Source organism: Microcebus murinus, chromosome 4 (assembly GCF_040939455.1).
Source record: "Microcebus murinus isolate Inina chromosome 4, M.murinus_Inina_mat1.0, whole genome shotgun sequence".
Classification (NCBI taxonomy): domain Eukaryota; kingdom Metazoa; phylum Chordata; class Mammalia; order Primates; family Cheirogaleidae; genus Microcebus; species Microcebus murinus.
Window position 1 is genome coordinate 55479573 of NC_134107.1, and position 17142 is coordinate 55496714.

General features: G+C 39.1%; 1 protein-coding gene across 2 annotated transcripts; it reads left to right on the forward strand.

Annotated features, from left to right (window-relative positions):
- The first annotated feature begins 208 nt into the window (after nucleotides 1-208).
- Nucleotides 209-15049, forward strand: LOC105883476 (tripartite motif-containing protein 5-like). 2 transcript variants are annotated; one of them, XM_076001220.1, is made up of 8 exons: nucleotides 209-396; nucleotides 5243-5724; nucleotides 6319-6414; nucleotides 7036-7266; nucleotides 11687-11709; nucleotides 12933-13033; nucleotides 13327-13353; nucleotides 13601-15049. In XM_076001220.1, the coding sequence occupies exons 2-8, from the start codon at nucleotides 5302-5304 to the stop codon at nucleotides 14161-14163; spliced, it is 1464 nt and encodes a 487-aa protein (XP_075857335.1). In that variant the 5' UTR covers nucleotides 209-396; nucleotides 5243-5301; the 3' UTR covers nucleotides 14164-15049.
- The last annotated feature ends 2093 nt before the right edge of the window (nucleotides 15050-17142 follow it).

Consider the following 17142-nt stretch of genomic DNA (forward strand, 5'->3'; position numbering starts at 1 on the left):
GATAACAAGATCCTGAGACTCATGAGAGAAAGGTATTAATGCAGGGATGCCCCTTTGTTTTACCACTTCCCTCTCAGTGAAAGGTACAGCTGCATAGCAGGATACTCTCTCAGAGGGTGGGCCTGGAGGCTTTGCACTGAGGCATCTGGTTGGTCTATAGTTTATCCTCCCCTTTCTCATCCTCCACCCACAAGAACTTAACTTTCATTTCTTACAGCTTCTCTGGGGTAAACTCCTTTGTGCATAACAGGCTACTGGGTTGGTGCCTGAATCCTGACCACGTCTGGCGTGGCCCATCTTCACTCTTCCCCGAATCTCCACTTCCTCATTGCTGTCTGTCTGAAGGAGTGCTGAGTGAGGCCAGAAGACTTTGGAACAAAAACTGAATTTGCCTGGGTGAGTTTAACTGATCATGGGGAAAGCTGTTCTGAAGCAGGAAAAGGCCAGGCTTGCAGACTTCCTGCCAGCAGTGCTGACTCATGGGCGGTCTGGGGAGGAGCAGCTTTGAAAGAAGGGAGATGGAAGAAGTGAGTGGGTTTGTTTCCTAGAGGGACTGTTATTTTTCCAGGCTGAGTCTCTCCACAGCCCTTTCTATTCTATAAATTTGAACTGCACTTTGCGGAAGAGAGCCAGAAGCCTCTATTCCAGAAGCAGACAGTCCCTTCCTCCAGCAGGGGAAAGCCAGAGAAATCTTGAATCCTAATAGCTTAATGCCTGTCAGTGTAATAATTTTGTATTTCTGCATGACTCTGCAGGTCAGTTTCCATCAACCTGGCCAGTCCTCGTGACATCACCCTTGATGGTGTGACAACTGGCCAGCTTTGCAGCCTTTCATCTGGTCACTCCTGCTAGAGCCCCACATCCAGATTCCCAGGAGCTACTGCATTTCCTTAAAATTCACTATCCTTGCTCCTCCCTCTCCCTGGGCCACATGTGCCACCCTGAAGCAGACAGAGCTCAGCCAAAAGATTGAGAGAAAAAGGAGCACTTGGGAAAAATTTCCAGAAGTGTCACCTTTTCTAACTTTTAATTAAAGAATGAGGCGCTTGACTGATATTAATGATATGAAAAAATGTCAGAAGACATGGCATCATAACAAGATCCTGAAGCCCATGAGAGAAAAGATTGAACAGGGCCCTCTGTTGACCCAATCCCTTTCCCATGGAAGGTCTAGCTTCAGCTTCACTTGGGCTAATTCAGGCACACAGAAGAGTCCAGGCAAAGCTCTTTTCTCTCCAACTTACTTCCCCTCATCTGACTAAATCTTACTGCATCGAGATTGTTTTTGGAGAGTTTCAACTCTTCATCATATTCCTTGTGCCCCCTTCTGGTAATAAATCAGTGTGTAGTGCTTGTCTTTTCACTATGCAATGTACCTCTGTCATGCCACATGTCACAGGATTTTAAAATCGATTCATTAATGTTTGCTGCAGATTTTAATCTAGCTAGTATTACAGGGAATACACATTAAATGGTTAATGACATTGTGAAATATATTTAGTCTTAATTCCTGCTTCCTGGCATACACTCCTAAAATCCTTGAAATCTTCCAAGAGACAATCTTTTTGTATACTAATGAATAGGCTGATGGCTGGCAGCCCATGGGTAGCTTCAGGATGGGGGCTGGTCTGCAGAAATACTAAAGCAGGATTTGAGGCCTGGGAATTTCACCCCATGCTCCAACCTTTTTGGAGGTGAGATGGGCTGAAGGTTAAAATGCATCACTATCCAGTGATTTAATCAATCACCCTATGTAATGAAGCCTCCAAACAACCCTGAAAGGGCATCTGGGAGCTCCTGGAGAGCTGAGCATTTGAAGATTTCTCCAGGGTAGGGCACCTGGAGTGGGCATGGGAACTCTGTGCCCTTCCCTCATGCCTTGCCTGTGCATCTCTTCATTTGCATTCTTTGTAATATAGCAGTAAATGTAAGGAGGAGAACCTCGATTTATAACCAGTAGGTCAGAAGCACAGGTATAACATCCCAGTAGAAATTGTGGGCAGTCTGTGCGACTGAGTTCTTAAGTATGGGACACACACTATCTCCAGGTACACAGAGTCAGAAGTGAATTGGCAGACACCCAACTGGTGTCCCCTGATGAACTTGCTTGGTGTGCAGAAGTCTTCTGTGTTAACTGGTTACAGAGAGTATAGGCAATACTGAGTTCATTTGTATCCTACATAATGGTATTAGATGATATTATAATACTTAGCAACTGAAACATAGTACAATGTCATTTTCCCAGCCTATTTAGGAAAAGTGATCCTTTCTCATATAACATCAATAATTTGCAGCTTCATCATGCTTAGAGAAACAATTTTACTGTAATCCCAGAATAAAATAATTCTGTCTATATCCTTGTTGCTTGGAGTTTTACAATACCTACTTATTGTCTTTAATGTCTTTGTTGCATGTCTTTAGCTCTGGGACATTCTCATGGTCTCAGATGTCAGGAGAAGTCCCATGTGTAGGGTGCAATCGCCTGAACCCGATAGCAGCCAGGTGAAGGGGGATACCAGGCAGATAACATTCATGTTCTTATCTCTACCACCCTGATTATCTGGGGCCTTTGTGCCACAGGTGGTGGTGGGATTACCCCCTTGTGTGGGGACTCTGGCTCCTCTGCATGGTCCTCTTTCAGTGTCTGTTATGGCATCAGAGGTTTTGACATCATCCCCTTTATAGCCCCATTATGAATATAAATTTCACAGCTTCGTGGCAGAACTCAATGTCTGCTCCTCCCTCCTATATAGGCCTTTCATGCTTCTTAGCAGTGTTTGGATTTTTAATGGAATAAGAGGTAACTGGAGTCCCCACCATTATGTTGGGCTCACAACGTGAGTCATAAGCAGGGGTAGACATCATCAAATGATGTAAGTCCCCGATCTTGCCATGCTTCAGAGCATGAGTGCCGGGTCACAGCCCTGCACCCAAACACAACATGGCCTGGGCTAATTTTCACTATCTGTGCCCTTGGCTTGGTTACTCCTTGTTCTTTATCGAGTTCCTGTGATAGATGATGGGAGAAGTGGACAGTTTTTGTAAGTCTGAATTAATCTCCATATAGAGAGAGTTCATAACTGATTTTTTTCTTTTTAACAACAAGGGAAAAAATTATCAGTTGTCTCATATTGGAGATTGTTGTTTTTTTTTTCTTATATTTTTTTTACCATCAGATCATGGCCACCATCAATATTTAGTATCTGTTAGGGTCTCCACTTTCTATGTTTTCTTGCCTCATAGCCCGATTTGCCTGAAGCTCCTGACAGAGCCGCTGAGCCCAGACTGAGGCCACGAGGCCATTAATGAACCCAGATCTGAGAGTCAGTATCACCGTAGGACCCCTCTGCACACTAGAAGTACTTTACAATCTGGTTTGCCATTCCACTCATGGGAGATGACAGGACATAAACCATCCAGGTTAGTGTGGTTTACCAGGAGATGCAGGACAAGAAATGTAGCTGGCATAGCTACCTCAGATGAGCTCTCAGTGACAGTTTTTACCATGGTACAAGAGGAACATTATCCCCGGCATCTCAGCTTTTTGAATAAATCAGACTAGCTAGATGTTTGTGAAACTATGATAGGTTGGGTAAGCCTAGTATTCCAAGGGACTAATTATCTTGTGAAAGCTCATGAACATAGCTTCCAGGGACTTAAAACAGATATATTTAGTTACATCATGAAAAATGAGGTCTTTTTTTACCAACTAGAATTTAAAGTCTACATATAATCTTCCCAGTTTAAATGTGCTTTACATATCAGGCTATTTTTACTACCAATAACGTGGAGTAGCAAGACAACTAACATTACTCTTTATTGTAACCCAATAAGTTTCCCAGAGGAAAAAATATCAGGAGAAGATAAGCCAATATCATCTTTATAGGAAGAAAGAGCCCAAACCTGATGTTAACCATTTGTTCCTACCTATCCTGTCTACTTCCCAACCCTGTCCTTTCTATTTCAGTTTATCTCTTTCATCTGTTCTCTGTTTTCTCCATTGCCTTGTCCTGCAAGCTGTCATCCTCTTAACCCTGAGCAAGTGTGCCTGCATCCTAACTGATCCTCCCTTTTTCATGGTGGATCCATCTCACCTTTTACAACCCCAGTGCAAAGCTAATGAAATCCTCACTTCCGTCTGCTAATGGATGTTGATAATTGACATTGATAACTGACATTGGTAATTTCTCCTTGCTCTTAGGAAAGAGTCCTTAAATTTACGTCTTTCGGAAGTGTCAAAATTTCTCATCCCTGCAGGCCTAGCAGCTCTGTACACACCAGCCAAACTGGCGATTTAAAACTCCTGGAAGATGCTACATATTCCATGAACAGATTATTCATATATGCAATAACTTCTACCTAATACATGTGTCCTCTTTCTCATCCCATATTTTCTTCATATCTTCAGGCTTCATTTCAAATCTTGTGTTTTCAAGTTGGAATTCTTGGATAGCCCTCTGTTTTCTCCATCATTTGATTTCTAACAATGTATACATCCCTCTAGTTGTGTTTATCACATCTGCTTTTTTGTCTGTGTGTATATATGTATATGTATACACATATATATGATTGATTATTTAATTTATTATGACTGTTCAGATGAACGTCAAGTTCATAGTGGTTTAAAGCATCTGCTGATCTTTGTGTTTTAGATTGTGGTTCAATTGCTAGCATCTATCATCAATGATAATTTGTCAAATTATCTCATCTAATATTTTGAGACTTCTGCCAAGATTGGGATTCATTTCATGTGTGTTTGTATTTGGGGGTCTCTGATAGTTGTGTACTATGAGTACACATCTCTCTCCCCATCATCCATCCATATGCATATACACTATCCACCTTAAGGCTTCTATCAACATCCTTGGCAAATTTCCAGGACAAGCCTCCTCATAAGCTCCCAGGAGCTAGATTTCTCTAGCTCCACACCACCATTGCTCTGGGGAAGTATTTGGTCTATGCAGTTACCTCTGTCTTTGATTGACTTTGTGGGGTAGCAGAAAGACCTCACAGATAAGAATAAAATTTGTCATATGACACAAACTGGGAGTAAATTATTTGAAATTATTATTAAATAAGCCATTTTTGCCTTGTCACCAATTTCCTTTCCTGTTTCTCTCCTACTTTTTTTTTTTAATCCTTCAATATTTCTCTTGGCCTATTTTTCATTTCAGTACAATCAGTAACCTTTCTATCGCCACCTTTCTTACTCTGCTCCCTTTTAACTTTCCCACACATGCAGGGATCTGTCAGCATAGAAACCTCATCAGCGAGGACAGAAAGGATAAGGGAGTGGCTGCTATGACTTCAGACTTCCTGGAGAATTTAAAGGAGGAGGTGACCTGCCCCATCTGCCTGGGCCTCCTGACAGAACCCCTGAGCCTAGACTGTGGCCACAGCTTCTGCCAAGCCTGCATCACTGCAAACCACAGGAAGTCCATAATAGACCAAGAAGAGGAGAGCAGCTGCCCTGTGTGCCGTATCACTTACCAGCTCAGGAACTTGCGACCCAATCGGCATGTGGCCAAAATAGTGGAGAGGCTCAGGGAGGTCAGGACAAACCCAGAGGGGAGGCAGAAGATAGATCAGTGTGCACGCCATGGAGAGAAACTCCTACTCTTCTGTGAGGAAGATGAGAAGATCATTTGCTGGCTTTGTGAGCGATCTAAGGAGCACCGTGGTCACCACACGTGTCTCATTGAGGAGGTAGCCCAGAAGTACCAGGTAAGAGACCAAAATGATTGGAAGACAGGGCAGAAAATGGTACCTGATGGAAAATATCCACTTTGCATTTTACTTTAATTAACTTGTCATCATAGACCTGAGGCCTGTAATATTTTTTCCATCCTGTGCTTATCATCTGAGGCCTGAAGGACATTTTTATGCACTCCATGTAATTGTAAGAAAATAAGCCTAGAGTACACACTCTTGGACAGAAGTAAATACTTCTAGACCTTAAGCTAGGTGGGTAGACCTTTGGTGGCCAAGGAAAGCTCTGATTACTCCTTTCAGCAGGAGAGGAACTGGGGTGGATGAGATATAAGTTCTTTCCTTGCTATAGGATCAGATTTTTCTTCTAGGACAAAAAAAGAATCCGTCTACTCTTGGTGAGGGGACGGTGTCTTAAATTAGTTAAGACTTAAAGAACACATTCACCACCTTGGGTTTTCTTTTAAGTGATGGATTCTAACTGTGGTTCTCAGAGTTTCTGTAAACTCTAGTCCCTTCTGAGATCAATCTGTTTTCATCCTTGTTCACCTTCTATCCAAGTGATGAAAAAGCTCACAGCTTAACTCTGTTGTAATTCCTTTCTCACAGAAAGTGCTCCAGGAAGCTCTGGAGAAGCAGATGAAGAAGCAACAGGAAGCTGAGAAGTTGAAAGCTAACATCAGAGAAGAGAGAAATTCCTGGAAGGCAAGAGGAGACACTTCCTGAGTGAATTAGTCACAAACCTGGGCAGGAACATGGGGTGGAACTCCTTCCCTCTGTGCCCTGACACTTGATAACTCCAGAAGTCGTTTGATTAGTCCTCGTCTTCATCCTTTCCCCTATGGAGGCTCAGGGATATTCAGTATGGCATGAATACATATAGCTATTGGAGGGAGCTATTTACATGGAAGGACTGTCTGGTGAGGATGGCTGGTGAATTCTGAGTACCATTCTTGTGATGCTTTTTGAGTCTGTGTCTCTCTACTCAGGGACTTTTGGCAATGGCTCATGGTTTTTGCCCTCAATGTTCAAGGGTGGGGTGAGAAGTAATACAGGCACGCAGGACTGTCCTGGATAACTGTGTAAAATCTAAGCACACCCAGGTGTCCCATTTTGGCTCAGGGTGGGCCTCATCATACCAATTTAAGGTCATTGTTTTAGAATGTATGAAGGGATAATAATAGGACAAGTAACTTTCCTAAGAATTTCTTCCCTGCTTCTATTTCCCTTCCCTGTGCGAACTTCCCAGGAGAAACTGTTCTACTTCTGGCTCACAGCCTCTTCTTGATAGACTGAATGCCTCTCTTTTCCTTCTCATCCTTAAAGATTCAAATACAGTGTGACAGAGAAAACATCAAGGCCCAGTTTGACAAACTGAGAGACATCCTAGAGTCTGAGGAGAACGATGAACTGCAAAAGCTGGAGAAAGAGGAGGAAGATATTCTGGATAACCTGGCCAAGTCTGAAACTGTGCTGGTCCAGCACAGCCTATTGGTGGGAGAGCTCATCTCAGATGTGAAGCATCGGTTGCAGAGCCCAGCAATAGAGATGCTGCAGGTAAGACTGGAAGAGAAGCTTCAGTATCTGAGATTCAGGAAAAGTGAAGACTGTTTCCTTCTCGATGTTGCTGTGCTGTGTCTTGTGCTGACGCTAAAGTTCTCTGGTCACTGCAGTACCCTTTTCCTAATTCAATGTCAGAGGTTATAGGAATAATGGAATGTATAAGTATCAAGGGAAAATCCTATTTTTATTACTTTTTCAAGAGCAGTACAAATATTTGCCCTTGGAGAGAAGATCAGTTGTATCCAGTGATACTTTCTAGGCCCCTATTCTCTGTAGTCTAGGGCTGAGCATTTCTAGGCTTTTCATTGCTCAGCTTAGTCAAACACATGTATTTCAGAATATGAGTTGTTTTTGTTTTTCCCCCTCATAGAATGTGTTGAGACGTTACCTCACTTTCTTTATTTTCTGAAAAATAGTTGTAAAGTACTGGCATTATTTCTTCTTTAAATATTCAATAGAGTTCACCAGGAAAGCCATCTCATACTGTTTCTTACTTTGGGGAAAGGTATGAAATTTTCAATTTTGTACATGCATTGTGCTTATTTAGATTTTGTAATGCTTCTTGAGTCTCTTCTTGGTAATGGATGTCTCCATAGGGATTTGTTCATTTCATCTAAGTTGTCAAATTTGTAGGACTAAAGTTAGTCACAAGCCTTTATAGTCCCTTTAATTTTTATTTTAAATTTTAACTTGATTTATTAAAATTGACAAATACAAATTGTATATATTTATTGTTTACAACATGTGGTTTTGAAATATGTATGCATTGTGGAAATGCTAAATCAAGCTAAATGACATTCATTACCTCACATACTTTTCACTTTGTGGTGAGAACATTTAAAATCTACTCTCTGCGATTTCAAGAATACAATACATTGTTAACTATACTTAACAGTTGCGCACTAGATCTCTTGAGGATAGCCCTCCTATCTATCTAAAGTTAGTATCCTTTGACCAGCATCTGCCCCATTTCCCCTGTACTCCAGCCCCTCGTAAACCCTCACCTACTCTATACCTATATTAGATCGACTTTTTCTTTACATTCCATCAATGTAAGTGATATTGTGCAGTATTTGTCTTACTGTGCCTGGCTTATTTCACTTAATATAAAGTCTGCCAGGTTTATCCATGATGTCATAAATGCAAAGATTTCCTTCTTTTTTAAGATTGAATGGTATTCACTTACAGATATTTATATGCCACATTTTCCTTAGCCATTCAACTGTTGATGGACACTTAGGTTAATTCCATATGTTGTGTAATGTTAAAAATGCTGCAATGAACATGGGAGTCCAAGTATCTCTTGGACATATTGATTCCATATCTTTTGAATGTATTCTCAGCCATGAGATTGCTGGATCATATGGTAGTTCTATTTTTAATTTTTTGACGAACATCTATATCATATTCCACAATGGCTATACTAATTTACATTGCCACAAACAGAGTTGAAGAGTTCCTTTTCTCCACATCCTCTTCAAACTTGTTATCATTAGTTTTTTAGGTAATAGTCATTCTAACAGGCATGAGGTGTTATATCTTTGTGGTTTTAATAAGCATTTCTCCGATGATTAGTGATTTTGAGCATTTTTTCATATACCTGTTGACTATTTGTCTGCCTTCTTTTGATAAATTTTGATTGAGAGCCTTTGCCCAATTTTTAATTGGGACTTTTTTTTTCTGTTGTTGAGTTGTATGGACTCTTTCTGTATTTTGTTTATTTTTTTTTTTTAAACTTCTATATCCAATGGCAGCAATGTATTTTGGATTCTAACCTTTATCAGATATATGGCTTAGAAATATTTTCCTCCAACCCATAGGCTGCCTTTTCGTTTTGTTGATTGTTTCCTTTGCTGGGCAGAAACTTCTTAATTTGATATAATCTCATTTGTCTGTCTTTGCTTTTGTTGCCTATGCTTTGGGTTCTTAGCCTAAACATCATTGCCTATACAAATAGGTCTGGAGCTTTTTCCTTGTTTTCCTCTAGTAGTTTTACTGTTTCACATCTTACATTTAAGTATTTATTCCACTTTGAGTTGATGTTTTTATGCGTTTTGAGATAAAGATCTAATTTCATTCTTCTGCATGTGGATATTCAGTTATGCAAAGACAATTGGTTAAAGGGACTATCCTTTCCCCCACTGTGTGTTCTTGACATCTTTGTCAAAAATCATCTGACCATAAATGTGTGGATTATTTTTAATGGCTTTCTCTACTGTTCCATTGGCCTGTGTCTGTTTTTAATGCTATTATCATGATATTTGGATTAATATAGCTTTGTAGTAGATTCTGAAGTCAGGTACTATGATGCCCCCAAGATTTTTTTTTCTTTTTTTGCTAAAGATTGCTTTGGCGATTCAGGGTCCCATGTACGTGTTAGGTATTTATTGTGGTCCCATACAAATTTTAGGATTTTTTTATATATTTCTGTTAAAAATGTCAGAAATTTAATAGGAATTATACTGAATTAATTTTTGATCACTTTGGGTAGCATGGACATTTAACAATAATCATTCTTCCAAGCTATAAACACAGGTTATCTTTTTTTCATTTATTTGTGTCTTCTTTAATTTCTTTCTGCAATGTTTTATAGTTTTCAGCATATAGATTTTTTACCTCCTTGATTAAGTTTATTCCTAAATATTTTAATTTTTTGTAGCTATTGTAACTGGGGTTGTTTTCTTCATTTCTTTTCAGATAATATGTTGTTAGTGGATAGAAATGCTATTGATTTATATATTTTGATTTTATGTTCTGTAACTTTCTGAATTTGTTAATTAGTCCTAAGAGATTTTGGTAGAGTCAATGGTTTTCTATATATGGGATCACATTATCTGCAAACAGGGTTAATTAAACTTCTTGATACCAATTTGGATGCCTTTTATTTCTTTCACTTGCATTATTGCTCTGGCTACTACTTCTAGTTCAATAGAAGTGGTAACAGTGGGCATTCTTGTCTTTTTCCTGGTCTTAGAGAAAAAGCTTTCATCTTCTTACAAGTATATTATGATATTATATTATGATGTTATGGCCTCCGTTGTGTTTAGGTATAGTTCTTGTATAGCTAATTATTAAGACTTTTTTCCTTTATCATGAAAAGATACTGAGTTTTGTTATATTATTTTTCTCCATCTACTGAGATGATCATGTTTTTTTTCTTCCCATCAATCGGTTAACATAGTGCATCACGTTTGTGGATTTGCTATGTGGAACCATTCTGTGTCCTTGGCCTAAATCCCATTTCATCATGGTGAATAGTTCTTTTAATGTGCTGTTCGATTTGGTTTTCTAATATTTTATTGCTATGATTGAAAGTGCCCTTTCCAAAATCCTTTTTTACCACTTAATCTAGTTTTATTTGGTTCATGTCATATACAACATAAAATTTCTGATATAATAAAAAAATCATAGAAGTGTGTGTGTGTGTGTGTGTGTGTGTGTGTGTGTGTGTGCGCGCGCACGCGCCAAGGTATTGGTCTAGTTCTTGGAGAAAACTTACCTGAAGGAAACAAATGTAGGGCAAAGGGCACAAAATACATTGGTGCCAATCAAAATATCTGTGATGATAAAGATGACTAGATGACCTAAAGTCACTATGGATATAGAATAAACTGCCCTAGTAGAGACTGGAGTTCAGGGTAAACACTGTAGTTTTTAGGACAGTGACTGAGTAGCTATCAGGAATATTATGCACAATATGGATAAAAGAGGAAAGTGGTTGGTGCTACATATTAGACACCCTGAGCTGCAAGTCCTTGTGGCTCCTTCATTATTGAATATATGAAAATGAATTTAAGTCACAAATGTGAGTAAAAATTGAGAGTTAAAAATAAACTGCGCATATGTGTGTGTGGAATTTGAAGGAGTGGATGAGGTCAATTGTAGTTAATGTATAGAAGATAAAAAGAGCAGCTGGAGAAACATCCATGCTTGTTTAGTACACTTGTTTGTTTGTACCCTGGGGAAAAACCATATAAAGTTCCTGAGGTCTATTATTTATTCGTCTTTAAGTCTCCAAAACCTCGCATAATGCCTGGCAACTGATAGTGATTCAGCTTACACATCTGTTGAATAAATCAAAGAACCATGAATGATTTAAATCATCACATAGGGAACCATATACATGTGGATAAAAAAATTGGGGGCCTCTTCTTTTCTCTTGTAAACGTGTCCCATCTACAGATATCAGAAACCTCTTCCTCAAGGATGAAAGTTGTTTCTACTTTTTAGGGAATTTGATAGGCTCACATGAGTCTTCTGGGTGATTGCCCTGAGTCTTATCTTTACGTTTTTGTCGTTCACACTGGAACCATCTGCATTCTCAGCCTATCAGGGGCTGGTGGAAATGTGATGAATCTTGGGGAGGGAAGAGAGGCTACTCTTTCTTAATTGATGTTTTCTCTCTTCTTCCTAGGATGTGAATGACATCATAAAAAGGTATGTGTGGGAGACCAAAGATGGTCCTTTTGCCTGTGAGAAGAAATTTGTAGGCATTAGAACCGTCTGATGTTCAATTAGAATAAAACATGTCCCAAGGAGAAAAATTTCGAGACAGTGTTATCCTTAATTCCTCATCACAAGTCAAGATTTGAGTGTTTTATATCTATTAAGAATAGACCAAATTCCATGGTAGGAAATTTGGGTGGTCGGGAGTCACAAAGTTTGTGTCAGGAGTGGTATTATGGATAAGGTTTTGCAGAATCAGATCTCTGTTACATCACCATTTCATTGTCTACTGCTCGCTCTAATTCTGTATTCAAAAGGTGCTTGACTTATCATGGGAGAGATGTATCTTCTTTTTCTACCAAGTACCCAGATATGTCCATTGGGGTAATTTCTATATATTTATATTTTGTTCTGGGAACAGAAGAGACCAGGTCCTTCTTTATGGTTCTATTTAGATTTACACAAACAGACTTAAACTTCTGTGAGTAATATTTTGGTTTGGGGAAAATAATTGATTCATCTTGTTCACATACTTCAGAAAAGTATGGAAAGGGGGCATCTGCATGTAAAAAATTGCACACACACCTGACAGTAACAGTTTCTTCAGAACACATGAAATTCAGACCAATATTACTTTGGTGCTCACTTTATCTCATTTTCTGAGAGTTTATAATATTTCCCAGAGAACCTGAAACCTCAGATGATATCTGAGGACCTCCCTACTGGGTTTTGAAGATGTGTGGCTTCTCCAGATAGGGTTTGCACACTTAATGTGCCTCAAACACCCAGAGGCCAAGTTCTGAAACCTCACATTCTGACCATCTCCCTGGGAACTCACATCCATGGCAATGATGTTTCCACACATTAAATGTTCTCATTTTTAGGCACGGAAATTTTGTTTTGTTTTAACATCAATTATTTTATGATTTCTTATCAGTTCAAGGAGGTTGAGAGGGAGAGGTTAATTATTTCATTTTAAAAGGAAATACTGCTTCTGAAGAGTTTAAGACTTTTCCATGGTCACACAGATAGTAAGTAGAAAGGTCAACATGAGCACATTTCATCTGGTTCCAGGGTTGGGAATTTGTTCTCTCCCTTCTCAGGATCTCCAGGTAGAGAATTCAAGTGCATTAATGGGGTGAAATGATAGAAGGTCAGTGATGTTCAAGGGAAACAAGGTCAGGGGTATGGGATTCAATTGTTGTCATTCCTAGAAGTGAGACCTTGATGTTGAAGACACCAAAAACTTTTCCCAAGGAGCAAAGGAGAGTGTTTCAAGCTCCTGATCTGAGAGGAATGCTCCAAGTGTTTAAAGGTGAGTAGAGCTAGATCAAGTGTGTGGCTGTGGGATTCTAGTGGTGGAATGGGCTAAGTGGGGGAGAGGGCACAGTTTCTAGGTGTGGATAGAAGAGATAAGGGAGGACTGATATTGTGTGCTGATAATGTGGTCATATTTAATGGTAATGGCCAGGTGCCTGGTTCATCCTCTCATTCACAAGTTTGCTCTCCTACGATAGTCCCTTATTCTTCTCCTAATCTACAGGAGACATGGTTTTCTGTGATGACTTTGCTTGTATTCAAAATCATATATTTTTTTTATCATTTCAGAGTTGAAAGATGTCCAACGCTACTGGGGTAAGAAAAAGTCACACTATCACAAGCTACCCTGTTGTCGCTACCTTTCAGAATTTTTTGGTTTTTAGTAGGTCTCATGTTCTAAGATCCATGTTTCTCCATGCAACACACACATGCCTACCCCTCCCCGTAACCTGTAAGCAAGGTTCCTCTTAGATTACTCTCAAGTTGTTCTCATGATTCCTCTGATAATATCACCAGCAAAGCAATATCATATTCTCATCTGACCATTTAATTTTTTCCACAGTTTATGTGACACTGGCTCCAAGCAACAATTCATATGTTGTCATTTCTTCAGATAAGAGACAAGTGGTACCTGTGTGTAATCAGAGTTGTTTTGGTATCTATGTGATTGCTGACCATTATGGCATCCTGGGCTTCCCAGTTATTGCCTCAGGGAAACATTACTGGGAGGTAGATGTGACCCAAAAAACTGCTTGGATCCTGGGCGTATGTGTTGAAAAAGCCTGCCCACAAAATCTTGTGAAGCGTTATAACTTAACAGGAAATTATCAACCCCGATATGGCTACTGGGTTATAGGATTGAAGAATACATGTGAATATAATGCTTTTCAAGATTCGTTACCTTCTCCTCTTCTTGCTCCTTCTGCTCCTTCGATCGTGACCCTCTCCCTGACTGTTGCACCTAATCGTGTTGGAATTTTCCTAGACTATGAGGCTGGCACTGTCTCATTTTTCAATGTCACAAACCATGGGTTTCTCATCTATAAGTTCTCTACACGTTTTGCTTGTCCTGTTCGTCCATATTTCAATCCTATGGCATGTCAAGTCCCCATGACTCTGTGCTGACCAAGCCCTTAAACCTTCTTACCCACTCAGCCACTTCTGTGCAGTGCCATTTAACCTGGGCTTGTCTCATACACCTGAACTCATCTGTGCCATTTTGTTCATCTTTCCCTTGCTATCTCCCTTCTTTCTATTTGAATGTCCTTTACTTAACAATAGGAGGTAGGGACTGCCTGGTGCCATGTCCTTCCCAGTATTTGATTCACGTATCACAGCAAATTTGATTCAACATTTTCCATAACCCCATGAAGAAATGACTGAGCCTTCATAAAGTAAAATCAGCATTAAGGTAACACCTTTGCCAAATCTTTACAACCCAGTTTCCTGTGACACTGACTAGGAAGATAGAGGAAAGCTTTTCAACAACCTTTCAATGTCATTGTGTAGGAGACACTCACTAAGGAATGAGCTCTTAGTGGTGTGTCAGTTTCCTCATGATGCTCCTTATTCATCAAAGAGTTAAGGACAAAATATCATAAATAGTATACACTCAGAGTAGAGGTTTTGTATCCTGAGTATCTGAGTTCAAATCCCATCTCTCCATATACTAGCAGTGTAATAATGAACAGCATACTCGTATGGCTGTGTTTCTTGTCTTAAAATAATTTTGTCTTTAAAACCTTCACCTAAAAATAACATGCTGGTTTTCTACTGCATAGTAGGGTGACTAGAGTTAGCAATAACATATTGCATATTTCAAAATATTTAGAAGAGAGAATTCTGAATGTCCTAATCACAAAGAACTTACAAGTGTTTAAAATGATGTATATGGTAATTACCCTGATTTGATAGTTACACAATGCATACCTGTATGGAAACATAACACTGTACCCATAAATATGCAGAATTATTGTGTGTCAATTTAACAAAATAAAACTTAAAAACAAAACTTCATTTAATTCTTTGAATCATTATGGAAAATGAATTCATGAAGTATAAAGCATCTATCTAAATGGCACAATTGAATAATAAGCATTTGCTCTACTAATTACTGAAAACTATAAGCTGTGTTAGTGTGCCAAGGATCAGATTGTGCTTTCAGGGGAACTAGGGTTGGATTTACTGAATTCTCATTTTTTAGGTCTCAGAGAGCACTGTTAACACTACTCCAGTTCTGCCTTTGGTATACACACACACACACACACACACGCACATTTAGAGTTTTATTATCATTCTGGTGTTGATATATATTAGCCATTGTCAAATAAACTAAATTCTATGGGATTCAGTTTATGTGTAAAAATAATAATGAAATTTACCTGATGTAGTATTGCAAAAATTAAACAAAAGTATCTTTTTAATAACTTTTATCATTTTTAACACATAAGCAGTAATTGAGTATGGTGTCTATTAGTTTGGATTCCCTCACACTGTGGCTGAAGTAAATGATTTTAAAGAATATGTAATAGTTTACTTTCAAAATTATTACCCTTACTTTCTTTTAAGAAATACAATAACTTGATTAAATAAAAATCACAGATTTTTATTTAACTTTAGAAAATTTTAAAATAAATATTCTGAATAAAAAAAATATTTGTTCTATCAACTTCATACTCCTAGTCTTAAATTTTCATAATTCTGAGCAATTCAATTTTATTGGAAATTTTTTCCTCTGTTTGCATAGCTTTAAAAATCTATTATACACAGTGATACAGGTAGAGTCGTGAATACAATTGTGAGATTTCTCAACAACAGTATAGATGAGTGCGTAGTTTGCCCCAGTTGGCCTCACTCTTTTCATTTAGGTGAAAGAGTACTGTAGTTTTCAGGCACGAAGTAAAAAACACTGTTCTCTTTGTTCAGTGAGGGGAATTAATGTGTATTTACACAGTGCTTGGTGGGATCCTCATGTCTTTTGGCATTTTTACTTCCAACTTTTCCCCAGCCAAGTTCTTAGCTAGAAATATTTTTCATGAGAATCTGTACTTGACCCTGCTTGTCCCCCAATTTCGAAGTCTCTATCTTTGGATGAACTTTGGTAAGAGAAGAGATTCCAAGCTGGATAATTTTCAGTGTCCATGTATGGATGTGCATACACCCTACCTCAGCACTCATCCATGGAATCTGGGGAAATCAAACCGATACATCTTCCCTTTAACCTCTGCCTCCCTGTCTCCCCATGGGTATGACGGTTGATGCTCTCACTCACTAGGAGCCATCTGTGCCATCTTGAATTATTGGCAAGTAACTCTCCAGAGACATCAATACATGTTCATTTACTAGAATGCCCAGCCCTACAGTTCAGAAGTTACAAGAAAATAAAGACGTGAATTTGTTTCTATGATAGAAAAGATCTGCAACCTGAGGAATAACCCACTTTTAACAGAATGTCCTAGTGCTTGAAATGGATTTCTCTGTTGAAAAGAATGTGAGGCCTATGCATTGCTTCCAGCTTCACTCCCTTTTCTCACTAAAAGGCTTTCTAGGCTCAAAAACCTGATGGACATCAACTGTGGTTTTTTTCTGTGCCTATATGTTAGTTCTCAGACATTCCCCTCCTCATCACTTCTAAACCTCGGAGTAACAATTATGCCATCTTCCATTTCTGGGGCCCTAGGACTGTGCTGGGCCATTAATTAGCCAGATGTCTGTTCAGAGTGGGAGGTTTGAATGGGCTCAGCAGAATCGTAGGACATAAGGAGACTTCAGACTATAGGACTAACCCTGGACAACATGTAGGCAGTGATGTATACAGCCATCACCAAAGTATGAGCAGAAGTTTGTAAACATGGTTACCCACCATGTTCATTAGAAAAGACACAGGATCTGCACCCATTAGTATGGTATCCCAACAACCTTCCATTTTGCCAAACGATGATTCTTGACAGTCTCTTCATCCTGACTCTTAATCTCTCCACATTGTCCAATGCCACGTTTGTGTTTATTTGAGCACACACAGTTTCTTTTCCCCCTATGTCATTCCTCTTTTTTTTTCTTTTGGCGTATTATGGGGGTACAGAATATAAGGTTTCAATAAATGCC